The sequence below is a fragment of the Sciurus carolinensis genome, chromosome X, assembly GCF_902686445.1.
Source record: "Sciurus carolinensis chromosome X, mSciCar1.2, whole genome shotgun sequence".
Classification (NCBI taxonomy): Eukaryota; Metazoa; Chordata; class Mammalia; order Rodentia; family Sciuridae; genus Sciurus; species Sciurus carolinensis.
In genome coordinates, this window is record NC_062232.1 from 99,119,926 (window position 1) to 99,134,080 (window position 14,155).

The 14,155-nt window shown below is 48.3% G+C and overlaps 1 protein-coding gene across 2 annotated transcripts in view; it reads left to right on the plus strand.

Moving 5' to 3' along the window:
• The first annotated feature begins 730 nt into the window (after nt 1-730).
• Lonrf3 (LON peptidase N-terminal domain and ring finger 3) overlaps nt 731-14,155 on the plus strand; it is a 38,067-nt gene continuing 24,642 nt past the window's right edge. The window contains exons 1-4 of one of the 2 annotated variants that reach the window (XM_047535733.1): nt 731-1,808; nt 4,565-4,683; nt 8,223-8,345; nt 12,503-12,658. In XM_047535733.1, coding sequence (XP_047391689.1) covers nt 992-1,808; nt 4,565-4,683; nt 8,223-8,345; nt 12,503-12,658 — 1,215 coding nt within the window. In that variant the 5' untranslated portion in view covers nt 731-991. The remainder of the gene's footprint in view (nt 1,809-4,564; nt 4,684-8,222; nt 8,346-12,502; nt 12,659-14,155) is intronic. The other variant, XM_047535732.1, reaches the window with a different exon arrangement.

The window sequence follows — 14,155 nt, forward strand, 5'->3', positions numbered from 1 at the left end:
CGGCCCCGCCCATCCAGTCGGTAACTCCGGGACCCACGGCTTCTGCAGCGGGGCACCGGATCCCCGTCCCCAGCGCTGATTCGGGCGTTGGGGGAGAAAGAGGTGAGGAGGGCAGGCGACGCGCCTTCTCTCGGGTTCAAGCCAGCAAGCACATCTCCGTGCGTCCCTCACTGCCCAGTGAGCGCTGCCCAACTTCTGTATCCGCCAGACACGCTGCTCCAAGTCGCTCTCGGCACGGGACACCAAGTGCCCTCGGGAAACCGCACTCACCACCTTGAGGGGCTCGCTGAGGAAGGCAAGGAACTGAAGTGGGTCTTCTAGGGCTCTCCAGCGGAGGACCTGGGGACGAGAGGGGCTTCGCTGATTCGCCTCCCCACCCACGTAACTTCAGAGACAGCAGCCGTTGCCCCAGGAGGGAGAATTTTCCAGTCCTAGAAGACCCCGAGGACCGCGCCTGGAGGTACCTGCTTTCTACGAAGGGACCGGGCGGGGGCGGGCGGTAGTGAGCACCTGGCAGAGGGGACCTGTTTGCTGGCCAGTTTGGAGGTGGGATAGGGTGGGGTTTGAAGATGGAGAAGCTTGAGAGAAGAAGTTTGGTTCCTCTCCCCCTTCCAAAAAGAAGCCAAGTTGCAAGTGGGAAATTAGGCAGAGTGTAAACACAAACAACCTCAAAAAGAAGCCAAGAAAAGCGAAGCCAAAAGAAGCAAGCGCAACACTGTTACAAAACTGTCTGGTTTTGTAACAATTTCCCCGCTGCCGGCCAATGAGCAGCGTGGTGGTGAGTCACGTGGTGCCGTTTTATATAACACTTTGCTGAGACAAGACAGTTATTAGGCGGCGCGGGGCGGCCGGCATGGAGCTCACAGAGGAGCGGCAGGGGCCGGTGCGTGGTGGCACCGCGGCGGTGGCAGTCCCAGTTCTTTCCAGGCGTCACTCCTTGCTCCGTGTTCCCGGTCCCTAGACGCCTCTTCCCAGCGCGGTCCTTCTCCGTATGGATTCATTTCAGAGTGAACAGATGTTGAGCTTGCCCGCCGAGCTGGGCAGCAGCAACTTAGAGCTGGCGGAGCCGGTGGAGCGGGCAGCATCAGCTGCCGGAGTAGACACCGGTCCCCACCCGGAGGAGGCTACAGAGTGCCCTGAACCTCTACCGACGCAGGAGCCAGAGCAAGAGCAGCCCCCAAGGAACTCGACGCTCCCGGAGTGCAAAGTCCTGCTCACACAGGCGGATGCCTTGGCGTCAGGGGGGCGCCTCCGGGAAGCTCTCGAGGTGTACAGACAGCTCTCCGAGCGGCAGCTGCTGGTGGCGGAGCAGCTGGAGCAGCTGGCGCGCTGCCTGGCCAAGAGCATCCCGCAAGACGAGGTACTGTTACCTGCGCCCTCGGCGAGTAGCGCGACAAGCTGCCCTGTGGCAGCGGAAGAGGCAGGGGCGGCCACGGCCACCGAAGTGTGGGATGGCTTTAAGTGCCGGAAGTGTCATGGATTTCTGTCGGACCCCGTGTCCTTGTCGTGCGGCCACACCTTTTGTAAACTGTGTCTGGAACGTGGGCGGGCAGCCGATCGGCGCTGTGCACTGTGCGGGGTCAAGCTCTCCACGTTGATGGTGGCCTCTGGACGGGCGCGCGGGGCCCGGCGGGCCGGGCAGCAGGCGCCGTCGCCGCTACGGGTCAACGTGGTGCTGAGCGGCCTCCTGGGCAAGTTGTTCCCGGGCCCAGCACGGGCATCGAAACTCCGGCACGAGGGCAACCGGCTGTACCGCGAGCGCCAGGTGGAGGCGGCTCTGCTGAAGTACAATGAGGCAGTTAGGCTGGGTGAGTCCACCGCGCCGCCGGGGCCCGGGCGAGGGCGAGGGCGAGGGCTTGGTCACGACGCGAGGGGGCGGGAGAACGAACCCAGCAGGGAGATGGGGGAAGGACCAGGGCAGAGGAGCGTGCCGGGGACAATGGGATGGACGGCTGCCGGGGTGGAGAATGGAGATTTCTGGACTTTTAAAAATTCTTTTAGCTTTCTTTAGCTGTGCTTCTGTCTGTTGCTTTTTGCCTTTGTGTGTGTGTGTGTCTCCTGTTAGCTTTTGTATTTCTGTGTCTCTCGTCTCTTTGGATCTTTGTCAATCGGTTTCTGTCTTGCTCAGTGTCACCGTCTCTATTTCTCTCTCGCCTTCTCCCTCTCCCTCTGCACTCCTGGGCTCCTTCTTACACCTGCCGCACCTTCCCTGCCAGGAGGGGAACTTCGCACCCTTCCCACACTCGCGCCAGGTCCTCCCTGCTCCTGTCAGCCGGAGAAGTCGGGTCGGCGCCTGCGTCTGCGGCTCCCGCCTCTGGGAGTTGTCCCTTCCGGGGCCGCGGCTCCCTGTGGGGTGGGTCTGGCCTGGAATTAGGTCAGGAGAGCACTGGTTGCATAAGGGCCGCGAGCGGCCCGGGCCGGGCGGCCCCTCCTCCGCGCGGGCGGGCGGGATTGTGTAACGGCTGAGGTAACCGAAGTGGGCCACGCTCGCCTCGGAAACCATCCCGCGAGCGTGTGCGGGGGGAGGGGGAGCGCTCGCGCCCCGCTGCCCTGTGACTCATTGTCACCGCTTCCTATCACACGATCCTTGGCTGAAATAGACGCGCACACCCCCCCCCCCCGCTCCGCGGCCGCGGTCGCCGCCAGCCAGCAGCCTGAGCCCGCACCTCGAACCCCTTAACCGCACCAGCGCAGAGGGCGGCGGGTCCAGGCTACTGCTTGGGGATCCCCAGGGAAACAGGGGCAGGCTACGAAGAGGCACGCCTCCGTCCCGCTTTCTGTTGCTGCCTGAGGAGGTTGGGTGGGCTTTGGAGCTTCCAGGACAACGTGGCAGTCCCACACCTCTGGCTGGACTAGGGCACCCGAGTTCTCTCAGGGACGTGCTTTGCTCCCCTGATGCCGATTCCCCGCGTGTGGACCCAGGAAGTGACCGCCGAGCCGCTGGCCGGTATTGCCTAGCTCGGGCAGGCTGCCAGCAGTTCTGCCGGCGGGGCGCGGTGCCTGGCGAAGCATGTCGGGGAGGAGGCAAGGTAGACAGGGCTCTAGGATCCGAGGATGCCCTGGGCACGACTCCGATGGGTGGAGGAGGCAGTGGACTGGAGTCTCCACGTGTTGAATCTCCACTAAAGCAAGCAACAGGTAATTGGGGCAGGGAAAGGAACAAGGACTGAGCGTGGAAAGCTGGTGGTCCAGAGAGAGGGAAATCCCTGCCCCCAACACACAATGCAAGTCTGTGTCCATGTAAGGGGTTGTGTGCCGCCGCTAGGCTGGCATATGCTTCCCAAGACAAGGAACAGAAAAGACTGTAAACTCTTTGCTAATGCAATAAGGGCATGTAATGGGCATCCAGGCAAACCCTCAGCACACCTCTGAGAAAACCCATAAAGTCTGTTGCCAGTAGCAGAAGTTGGAGTCCAGAGCTGGGGAAGAACTGGGCAAAACGAATGAAACAGGCGGAGATGAGTCAAATACATATCTCCCAGGGAGATGCCATTCCTTTCAGCTTCTCCCTCAGGGGCCAGAAGGAAAGCCCCTTTCCCCGCTCTTCTCCACTGTTGCTACCACTTTCCCTTGGAGGTCCTTCCCTATACCTTTGCTAATTCCCTCAGAGCAGTCAGGGCAAAAATTTCAAGGCCCCCTTCACCCTTCTAAGAGGAAAACAGGCCTCCTCTACAGAGATTATCTTTGTTCTGGAGATGTCCAGTGTCTCATTATTCTAAATACTGAACTTGCCTACAGAAAAAGGAACCCTGCCCCCACCCCAGCTTTGAAGTTTTAAAGTACAGTCAGTTAGCCATGACTCTGTCCAGCTGAGTGTGTGACCTTGAGCATTGCCTTCCTCTCTGGTCTTGATTTCCCACATCTGAAGAATGGGTTTTTTGAGTCAGATGATCTCCAAAGGCCTGTTCAGCCCTGGCATCGAGTGATTCAGAGCACTGGTAAGAGTCAGCTTCACCTTATTTCCAGAAGCCTTGCCCAGGTTCACTCACATTTGACCATTTGTAATGAGAGGAAGGATCTTATAAATGCATTTTCATTTTTCTCCATGGAAGCTTCACATATGCTGGGCTTTGAAGTCAGAGATATTGCTAGTGTCAGTCATCAGTCATCCCACTTAGAAGAATGACATGAACTAGTCTTGTTGAAGGTCAGGATAGGAGTCACATCTGGCCCATCCCCCTTTTCTCCCTGGCTTGATCCCTTGTTGATGATACCTCATTCAGAAGCCAGGTTGTCAGGCACTTATTATGTGTAGCCATGAAAGAGGGTTTCCTCTAGGTCAAAGTTTCTAATGCAACATAAACATCTCAAAGCCTCTAAAGAACAGCTTGAGAAAGGGGGGTGAAAATTACTTCTTTGCAATTGGGGAAGTTCTGACACAGAGTGACTGGGGATATGTCAAAAGCAGGAAGATATTAGGACTGAAAATGGAACTTAACCCTTTGGATTCCCAGTAGAAAAATTCTAGATAACTTGTCATTTGTTCAAGATTCACCCTCATACAAGACTTCTAATATGTTTGTGCTGGAGCCATTAATGAGGGCCTTTTTTCTCATTTTGGCAGCTCCAAATGATCATTTGCTCTACAGCAACCGTTCTCAAATTTATTTCACTTTGGAGTCTCATGAGGATGCACTGCATGATGCAGAAATAGCATGTAAGCTCCGCCCAATGGGTTTTAAGGTGAGTATGGAACTGGAAGGATGGAAAGGGGTTGAACTATAGACAGGAATCATGAGGAAGGACTACCTCCCTGGGGGTAGGGGCACTAAAGCTCAAGCAGAATAGGGAGAAAGGTTTCCAAAGGATCTGAGGGTGAGAGAGCATCCTTTGGCAAAGGGTGATTCAAGTCTCCAAGGGAACTGGATTCTTCTCTAATTCTGTTTTCAATTGGTGACCTGCAGAGCAGTCTGGGCTTTGAGAATCTCCACAATATAGAATTGGGAGCCAGACAGCCTGGGTTTATGTCTCAGCTCTGCTAATATTACTGTGTGGCCTTGGGCAAATTACTTAACCTCTCTGTGCCTCATATCCCCATCCGTAAAACACAGATATTCAAAGCACCTACTAAATAGGACTGTTGTGAGTTATATGTGAGCTGATGTAGGGAAGATGCTTAGAAGAATGCCTGGCATGTAGCATTATATAAATTTTCTATCACCCCCACCACTATCATCATCTTCCTCATTTTCTAGGGACAGTAGAAAGAGGAGGGTGAGAGAAATATTGCTGATCTGGCCCTCCTGAACTTCTCCTGATAGGCTTCTCAGGAACTTAGTTTTCTTTGAGGAGGTTCTCACACTCACACATTGGTTGTGCCATTTTGAATTCTTAACTAGTAGATCAACCTGCTTGCACCCCAAAATTTTCCCCACATGGGAGGGGTGGAAAGAAAGACAGGCTAAGAATCTCCTGGAATGTCAGGATACAAAGTGTCACTTTCTGTATCTCTGCCTGGCCTCAGGACCAACCTCTACCACATGTCAATATTTTGTTTAGAAGATTATATTTGAGTTTGGGCTCTACTACTGTAAGCTAAGTGACCATGGGGAAATGACTTCACTCTCTGAACCCTGAATGTCCTTATTTGTAAAAAGAAAGCTATTGTTATCTGCTGGGATTGCCTCATAGGGGTGCGTAACGATCAAAGGTGAGCATGGCCAACAGAACATTCTGCAAGCTAGAAAACTTGCTGTGTTTTGGTGTAGTGCTCTCTCTGAACAACCCCAGGATTGGGAAACCAGTTTATCCAAGTCTGGGGCTGTCATGCCTTATCTGAATCTCATGGGACAAGATGTGTTCAGAATCCAGATTGTGGAAAGATCAGGTATTAGGTAATATCCTCAGTGAGCTCTGGACAGAGTCCCAATCACACTAATTAAACATACTATCTCTGCAGCAAATTGCATGAAAGTTCAAACTTAAGTAGGACAAATACTTTAAAGCACTTTATATCTGTTTAGGTCTAGTTTTGTCACCTAATGAATTTTGGTGTCAAGCTTATGAAAATGTTGGATTATCAGAATGTCTTTTGAATCTAGGAACATTGTGAATCTGTATACTCTGCTGTTACTATTAATGAATCTCATGTTCTTAGGGTGAATCTCATGTTCATTCATAAGAAAGTTATCATGAATGGGTCAGTATGTTCTCTTTCCCAAGGACATATTTACAGTTTACTACAAGTCAGCAGTTTATTAACTGAAAGAACCTTCCATGGGGGGTTTCAGTCCTCCTAGTGGTAGAAGTCAGGTAGCTGCCTGGGAGTAAGAGGACTCTGTTGACAGCTTTTCCCACTCCCACCATAAGCCTAGGACATAGGGTTAAAGGCCTTGATAATCATGGTGGAAAGCAGGGTCAAGAAGCACATTTTGGTCAAGCATGTTGGTGCACACTTATAATCACCATGACTTGAGACTGAGGCAGGGGGATTACAAGTTCAAGACCAGCCTTAGCAACTTAGTGAGACCCTGTCTCAAAAAAAAAAAAAATAAAAAGGACTTGGGATGTGCTTAAATTCCCCTGGTACCAAAACAAAGGGGAAAAAGAGAAGCACATTTTGGATGAAATGGGAAAAGCGACTTCCCTAATGAAGGAATCATTGATACAAGTATTAAGCAGTAGTTTCATTTCCCCATAGTTGTGGCATAAAGGGGAAGCCAGTGATGAGAGAACTCTATAGTCTTGAGGGTTGAAAGAACTGAGGCATATAATTCAAAACCGCCTCACATCCTAATTTGCTTATTTCCTACCATTTCCATGTAAAGTGCCCCAGGGGAGGGGGCTTACCTTTTAGGTCCATTCCAGCCAGCCAGCCAGGACCCAGTGGTATTCAATACACCCTGCAGGTGGCACAACTTGCAGTGGGTTGAGTTGGCTGCCCTGAGCAGGTGGAATATATGAGTTGCTACTTGGTTGATTAGCATGAGGCCTGTCCAATATCTTAACACCTACCCCCTAGCTGTCCCTACAGTGTCATACGACCCTTTCTTCAGAAGGCCTCTGGTAAGCATAGTAGAGAAGAGCAACAGGAGAGGACATCAGCATCCAATATGAGCCATGGTTAGGCCCAGAGGAGGTGGGGTGATGAGGAGATGTCCCAAGCTCTTTGGGAGTAGGGGCCACTGCTGAAGAAGGTAGCTTCCTGCCAGCTCCTGTCACTAGTGGAAGCAGGTTAGAAGACAAGCTGGGAGGACCATTTCTTTCACTCTCCCAAGACACAAAGAAAAAGCAGCTCTCTCCCCTCCTTTTTTCTTCTTCCTCCTTCTTCCCCAGGTTGCTCCTCTGCTTTCTCTAGAGAATCTCTCCCAGAGCACTTGGACTTGGACCCTGAGAAGCCCTAAAACTTCTTTATATTTTTAAAAGATGTTGTGAAGAAGTAGAAACCAGCTGAGTCCCAGGAGCAAAAACATGGACTCAGCCATTGTTTAGCCCTCTGGGGGGCAGTCCACTTTGTGGGGAAGAGCATTCTGGGAATCCAGAGACCACCATTTTGATTCCGGTGTTGCCACTAGTGAACTTTGACGTCTTGGAAAGGTCATGACCCTTCTTTTGGACCTCTTCTGAAAAATGATCATAAAGTCTAGGAGCTCACTCAAGCCCCTACTGTCAACTAGGTTTCTGCCTGACAGTTTTGTTAAAAGGAAGGCTTATCAGAAAAGGTCCTGAAAACTGGCCTAATATGTGGTCAAATGGGGGTTCCGACTATGGTGATACCTTACACAGTGGTGGGACAGAGAGCAGGTAGTGTGGCACACCAGTTAAGAATATGGACTTTGGTATAGTCAGTTCCAGGTTCAAACCTTGATTCCACAATTTCCATCTGTGTTACTTTGGGCAGGTCAGTTTCCTGGCACTCAGTTTTGTCTTTTTTAAAATGGGGTTCAGAAAGGTTGCCTAAGTTATATGGGTAAAGTAAAAAAAAAAAAAGTTCTTTTAAAACTTCACACAAGGTCTGGGAATGTAGCTCAGTTGGTAGAGTGCCTGTCTTGCGTGTACAAAGCCGTGGGTTCAATCCCCAACACCACAAAAAAAAAAAAAAACTTCACACAATAGTGACTGCTCAGTAAGTATCCAGCAATTGTTATGAATAGTAGTAGCAGTCTGCTATGGGTTATTGAATGCCAGTGTATACCTACCAATATCCATAGGATGGTAACGAATGCTAAGGTATACCTATCGAAACCAAAAGGATGGTATTGATTGATAATGTATTCTTTCAGGCACACTTCAGAAAAGCACAAGCCTTAGCCACCCTAGGCAAGGTGGAGGAAGCACTGAGAGAGTTTCTCTACTGCGTATCCCTAGATGGAAAGAACAAGAGAGCAAGATCTGAAGCCCAAAGGGTGAGTTGGAAGTGGAAGTATATCAGATCCAGCTGTGGAGTCCACCCCCACCACTCTTGTGTTCTCTAGGGCGGGGAATGAGCACGCTGCTCTCTCTACTCCTGGGGTTATGAGGATGTGGTTCTTTGAGTTTATTGGACAGGAGGGAAACACGAGTGCCAATTGATTGCCCAGAAAAAATTTTCCTAGTGTGGATGATCAGATTGGGAACTTTCTGCATTTTTGTAGGAGTCTGCGAGAAATGTTTCTTTAACTCAGGATCTGGATTGTTGGTGGGATATAAAACCAAATTAAACCAAATATGCTAACCTGGGAATGGGGGCTGACTGAGGAGGTTCTGGCTGTTGAAGAGAGATCCGAGGTGTGGAGCTGCCTGCACTTGTGGAACTTTTCTGTGACTGAATTACAGTTTCACCAGCCACACAGGATAGCCAGCTCCTGGGAAGGAAAACTCCAACCGTCATCTTCTTTGTTAGAAATTAAACAAACCATCTCACAAACGCAAGTCAGAGGCCATTATAATGATCCAAATAGCCATTCCAATTCTTGGGTCCTAGAAGAATGTGATTCCTATAAAAATTTATATGAAGCCAGGTGCAGTGGCACAGGCCTGTAATCCCAGAGACTCAGGAGGCTGAGGCAGGAGGATTGTGAGTTCAAAGCCAGCCTCAGCAATTTAGAGAGACCCTGAGCAACTTGAGTCCCTGTCCCAAAATAAAATATAAAGAAGGGCTGGGGATGTGGCTCAGTGTTTAAGGGTCCCTGGGTTCAATCTCTGGCACATCCCCCCCAAAAATTATATGAAATACTGAGAGCGTGATTGAAGATTCATGGACTTTGTTGTTTATTGTTCTGCAATTTACTCTTCTGGTGTCTAACTGGCTTGGAGGTTTGACACTAAGTCAGTGGTAGTCTCTGCTCTCCTGTGCCCTGCCCACTACTCGCCACAAGTCTACAAGTGCTTCTATCCCTTTGTGGTTTGGCAAACCAGTGGATGAAGAAACTGAATAAAAGATAGGTCTGGTGTCTGAAGTCTCCAGAAAGACAATTTTAGCAAAAATGTTAAACTTGGTGGAAGCTGGGCTCTGGATTTTCTGCCCCTAAAGGAGAATTTCCCATCTGAGTTGTTGCTTTGACCTGGTTTGGGTATGTAAACAAGGTTTTCTTGAGAGGAGCATGGGTCAGGACGAATTACTCCAAGTTGTGGAACCTTCCTCAAATATTAAGTGTAGTCCACAGTGTGAGTACTAACATTTCTTGAACATTTCCTATGCATCAGGCACTGCTAGGCCCTCTATCTAGAAGATGTAATTGAATCCCCACAGCTTTCCTATGAGGGTAGGCACTGTTATTTATCCCCTTGTGATGAGACAGATGTGGAATCTGAGGCTTGGTTTCTTTCCTGAGGTCACCCAGCTAGTAATTGTTGGGGAAACATTCAGAAGCAACTTGGTCTGCTTCCAAAGCCTACCCTTTTAGCAACTTCAACATCTTGCTGTCCCAGGAGGACATGTGCAGAGTCTTAGCACTTGCTGGTGGGGCTGGGTCTAGAGTAGCAATGGAACTCTCCATTTCTGGGATAGACAAAGGCAATTAGAAGAGCTTTGACTTTAGGGATGGAGTATGCAGAGACAGAAGAGGCAGGTCTTGAACTCAAGAGGAATAGTTTCTTTATCTCTGTTTGTCTAACTGGGTGTTGGCCAGAGAGGTTCTAGTACCATCAGTTGGACTGATCTCTCTCTCCAGTTTGCTTTTATGGACCAGCTGTCATTTTGACACCTGTCTAATTGGATGAGAGGTAAGGCATTGAGCAAAGCTCTAGAAACCCAAAGAGGTTTAATCCACAGCATTGGTCCTCAAGGAACTTAATCTTATATTTGTTAATATGAATGCCAGACAATAAAAGTGAGCATGTGCCTGAGTGAGTGCTATTCAGTTGTGAAGCCAGCGTGAGAATTTAGAGGTGAATGTCCACTGAATGTGACAAGGCTATGGCAGCCATTTACAAACACTGAGAGGCATCAGCTCTGCTTATTTACTGGATTGTCTCAGTTTCAAGGCTAAACGTTTGACAAAAATGGGCCATATTCATTTGACATTAGTAAGCTGCCTTAGAAGTCACAGTTCTGCATTTCTTTTTAGCTAAGATTCTTTTTTCTTTCCTTCTTGACCCCCTTCCTAAGGCTGAAACTGAGTGGAATTGATTTTCACTTATGTGGAATTATAATACTATTCTCACTGAGAGTTGACAACTTTTGTTTTCCAAAGCCATTGAGAAGGCCTAGAGAGAGATCTTAGGTAGCAAAGGGAAGGGAACTGCCGCTGTCATTTCTGCCTTGTTTCCTTTGATCTCCTCCCTTGGCTTCCTTTTCCCTCTTGCCACCCTCTGCCCTTTTATCCTTGTGCCTTGGGATGCTGTGTGGCTGACACTGAAGAACATCATGTTCTTTTGGGAGAATTCCAGGGAGACTGCCTCAGAAGTAGGTTGGTCTTGTTGGACCACTCAGTAGGGCTTCTGAGGGCCAACATTGGCTTTTATGGAGGAGAGGCCTCTGACAGCTGACATTTATAGCACTGGGTACTTTGAGAACCTCTCTATCTCACTCCTTTGCCAACTTACACCTGGAGAGTGGGTTTTCCAGAGCTGGAAGGAAACATAGGGGTCTGCCTTAGTACTCTGGGCCTGTGTGCTAGGATTCTCCTTGGGCACTGGAATGAATAGTTACCTTAATTAAATTCCATCTAGTGTGATGAGTATTTATTGGGCCCTCCAGAAGCCAACCTCTGACTGAAAAAAATACAGACTCCTATCTGTGACACAATTCCAGGGCAACATAAGATGCTGTAGTTTAAGATGTTATACCATGGTGCAAGAGAGAGCATGAAGGGACAGGAGAGATCAGAGAGATGGGAGTAATGGCAGCACTTGAGCTGAGCTTTGATGGACGAGCATGATTTGGCTTCATGGTAAGTGCTAGTCTCTGAAGGAACATCATGAAGAAACTGCTGGGGACCAGCAAGAGAATAAATCAAATTGGACTTTGGTGTTCTTCAAATTCACTTATCTATTAATATCCTATGGAGCCTGAATAAGGGTGTGAGACATCCTCTAATGGGTCTCTAAACACTCCAGGGGCAGCAAGGTGGTAAACATTTGAGTTTGTTTTAGAATACCAGTGACCTGCTCTCCTTGTGTTACATATTCCATAATATGTGTGTACGAATTATACACACACACACACACACACACACACACACACACACACACATATGTATCATAGCACATATTTGTAAGAGCTGCTGGCACAGGAGAGAATAGAAGCAAGAATGTGGACAGCCAATGGTGCAGGTTGCATGTGAATGAACATCTTTGATTCCCAGTCCCTTCTGGTTCTTCTCCCTCTACTCTCCCAGTGTATCTAATTGCAGTGAAAACCATCAATGGACTGGAACATGCCTGCCCTGGATTCTTGAACTTAAGCTGACATTTTCTGGAAAGTGAAGGTCAGAATAAGAGAGTAGCTAGAGGAAGAAGGAGGAAATTTGGGTTCTGCTTTTCTAACATTTCACGGCTCAGGCCCCTAGCTCTGAAGGGATTAAAGACCCAGGGGTGACAGGGAGGGGAGAGGGAAGAAAGATGGGTAGAAAGAGAAAAGAAACAGCAAGGAACCTAGGAGACAGTCGTAGATTTCTACCCATGGAGGTGTTATAGATGTGACTCCAGGTTCTCCAACTGAGATTTCTTCCCTGACTTGACCTGTCTCTCTCTTTCCTCCCAGATGTTTTTTTTTTTTTTTTAAATCACACTGTAGATATTTCTGCAGAATGATAGCACCAAAGGAGTGGCTCTTAATCTTGGCTAAGTAACAGAGGCATCTGTAGTGCCTTCTTGAAATTCAGGTTCCTGGGCCACACTTCAGACCTGGGGAAGACAGGAGTGCGAACTAGGAATCTGACCTTTTCATTAGCTTCTCAGTTGCTTCTGATGCACACTAAAGTGAGGACTCCTGTCCTCGTGTGTCCAGGGATACTGGTCCAGGGCTTCCTCCCTGTAGTTTTGCCCTGAAGGTTGTGCTCCCTGTCCCCTTCACTCCCTCCCCCTTCACCTGAGCACCTGTAGATACTTAAGTAGTGAAGTCTTCTGTTTTATGTCACAGCTTCTCCTTAGTTTCTTTTCACCATCATTCCCGGGGGATTCTCAGGAACATTCTCCCGATATCCTGAAGCTGTTGGCACCTCACCCTAGATTAAAGGAACACGTAGAGTCAATGGCTACTGAAGGCACCAGAAATAATCTACCCAAGTTGTCACAGGTAAAATTCAACTCGCCCAGCTCGTTCGTGATGCTTCATTTGGCTGTTTTGTGGGCAAACATGGGGAGTGTGCCCTACCTCTCCTATTTTGGTTCCTGAGAAAGAAGAAATGAACTCAGTAGTGGCTGTGTCCTTTGCTAAGAATTTTGCTTCTTAAAGATACAGCTGTGAATTTCAGTCATGGTCCCAAAGTTTGTTTACTTATCACATTTATTTTTTTAGTTCTTGGTCAGATCCAGCCAAGAGAGAGATTTGATACAAGTACAAAGGGATTGGCCCACTTCCCCTGGAACCATACAATCAGGGTGGGCATATTGGCTTCAGCTTTGGGACAGAGTCTGGGAAGAGGGCTTAACTGCCCCTCCTTGCCTGCTTTTTGTTTGTTCAAGCTACTGGCCTTTGAGCACCAGCTGAGATCCTTGTGCAAGGACAACTCTATTTGATCCCTAAATGGAGGTAATTTCATATTCCTGCACTATAACTTACAATATCAGTAGGCTCCCAATACATATTTGTAGCAGAGAAGAACAAAGAGATTTGGGAAGATGACTGAGTTGAAGTTCTTGGGAGGATGATGAGTATCTGTGCCTTCCTTTAAAAATAAGGGAACAGAACCTAGAAAGATGGGCTCCAGTCACTGGCTTTCCTAGAAGAGAAAATTGAGCAGCGCTGGAGCTCAGGCATCAAGACTCTTAAAGGCAAAGTTTAGTACTGAATACCTGGGCACATTTGGGATCAGTTTTCCCTCCATGTGTGTCCAATATTCTTCACTTGTATTAAACCCTGGTCACTCCCATTTTCTCACTCACTGTCCTTGCTCTGGAGAAGGAATAAAATGCAGGTGTAACTGACTTTAAAAAAAAAAAAAGCAGAGCTTGGAGTATTTCCTGAACTCAGAGAGCCCCCAGTGACCATTAGAACATGATTGGGAATGCTAATACTAAGCACGTGTGCCTAAAGGTACTTCTACTTGCAGCTCAATCTGAAATGAAGAGAAATAGAACCCCTAGCTTTCCAACACGAGCTGACTAAGGAACACAGATTGTATTTCCACCCAGACTTTGCTGTGCAAGGCAGGACACACCTGTGTAGACATTGTCTTGGGCTCATGGAAAGTCAGGGTTGTAGTATTGCTGTAATGCTGGAAAACCTAAACTCCCCAGGTTAGACAATAAGGAAGCCCATATCCTTTTTCTCCTCACCTTATTTCTTCACATCTGTGTGTTCCCCCTTTTTATGTGTCTACCAATTTTTGGTAGGGGTTGGAGGGGAACAAGAAGATGGGCATTTTGACTTGTGGACTACGGATTTAGATTACAGAAAGGTTCTCCAGGTAAATCTGCATAAATATGTTGTCATATGATTTATTTCTAGATCCATTTTCAGATATACCTCTCCAGGACCAAAAAAAATTGAAAGATCAGATTGACGATTTTGCTAAATGATTTTGTCTCTTTTGCAGACTTTTTACTCGGGTATCCCTTGTTCATTTGATTA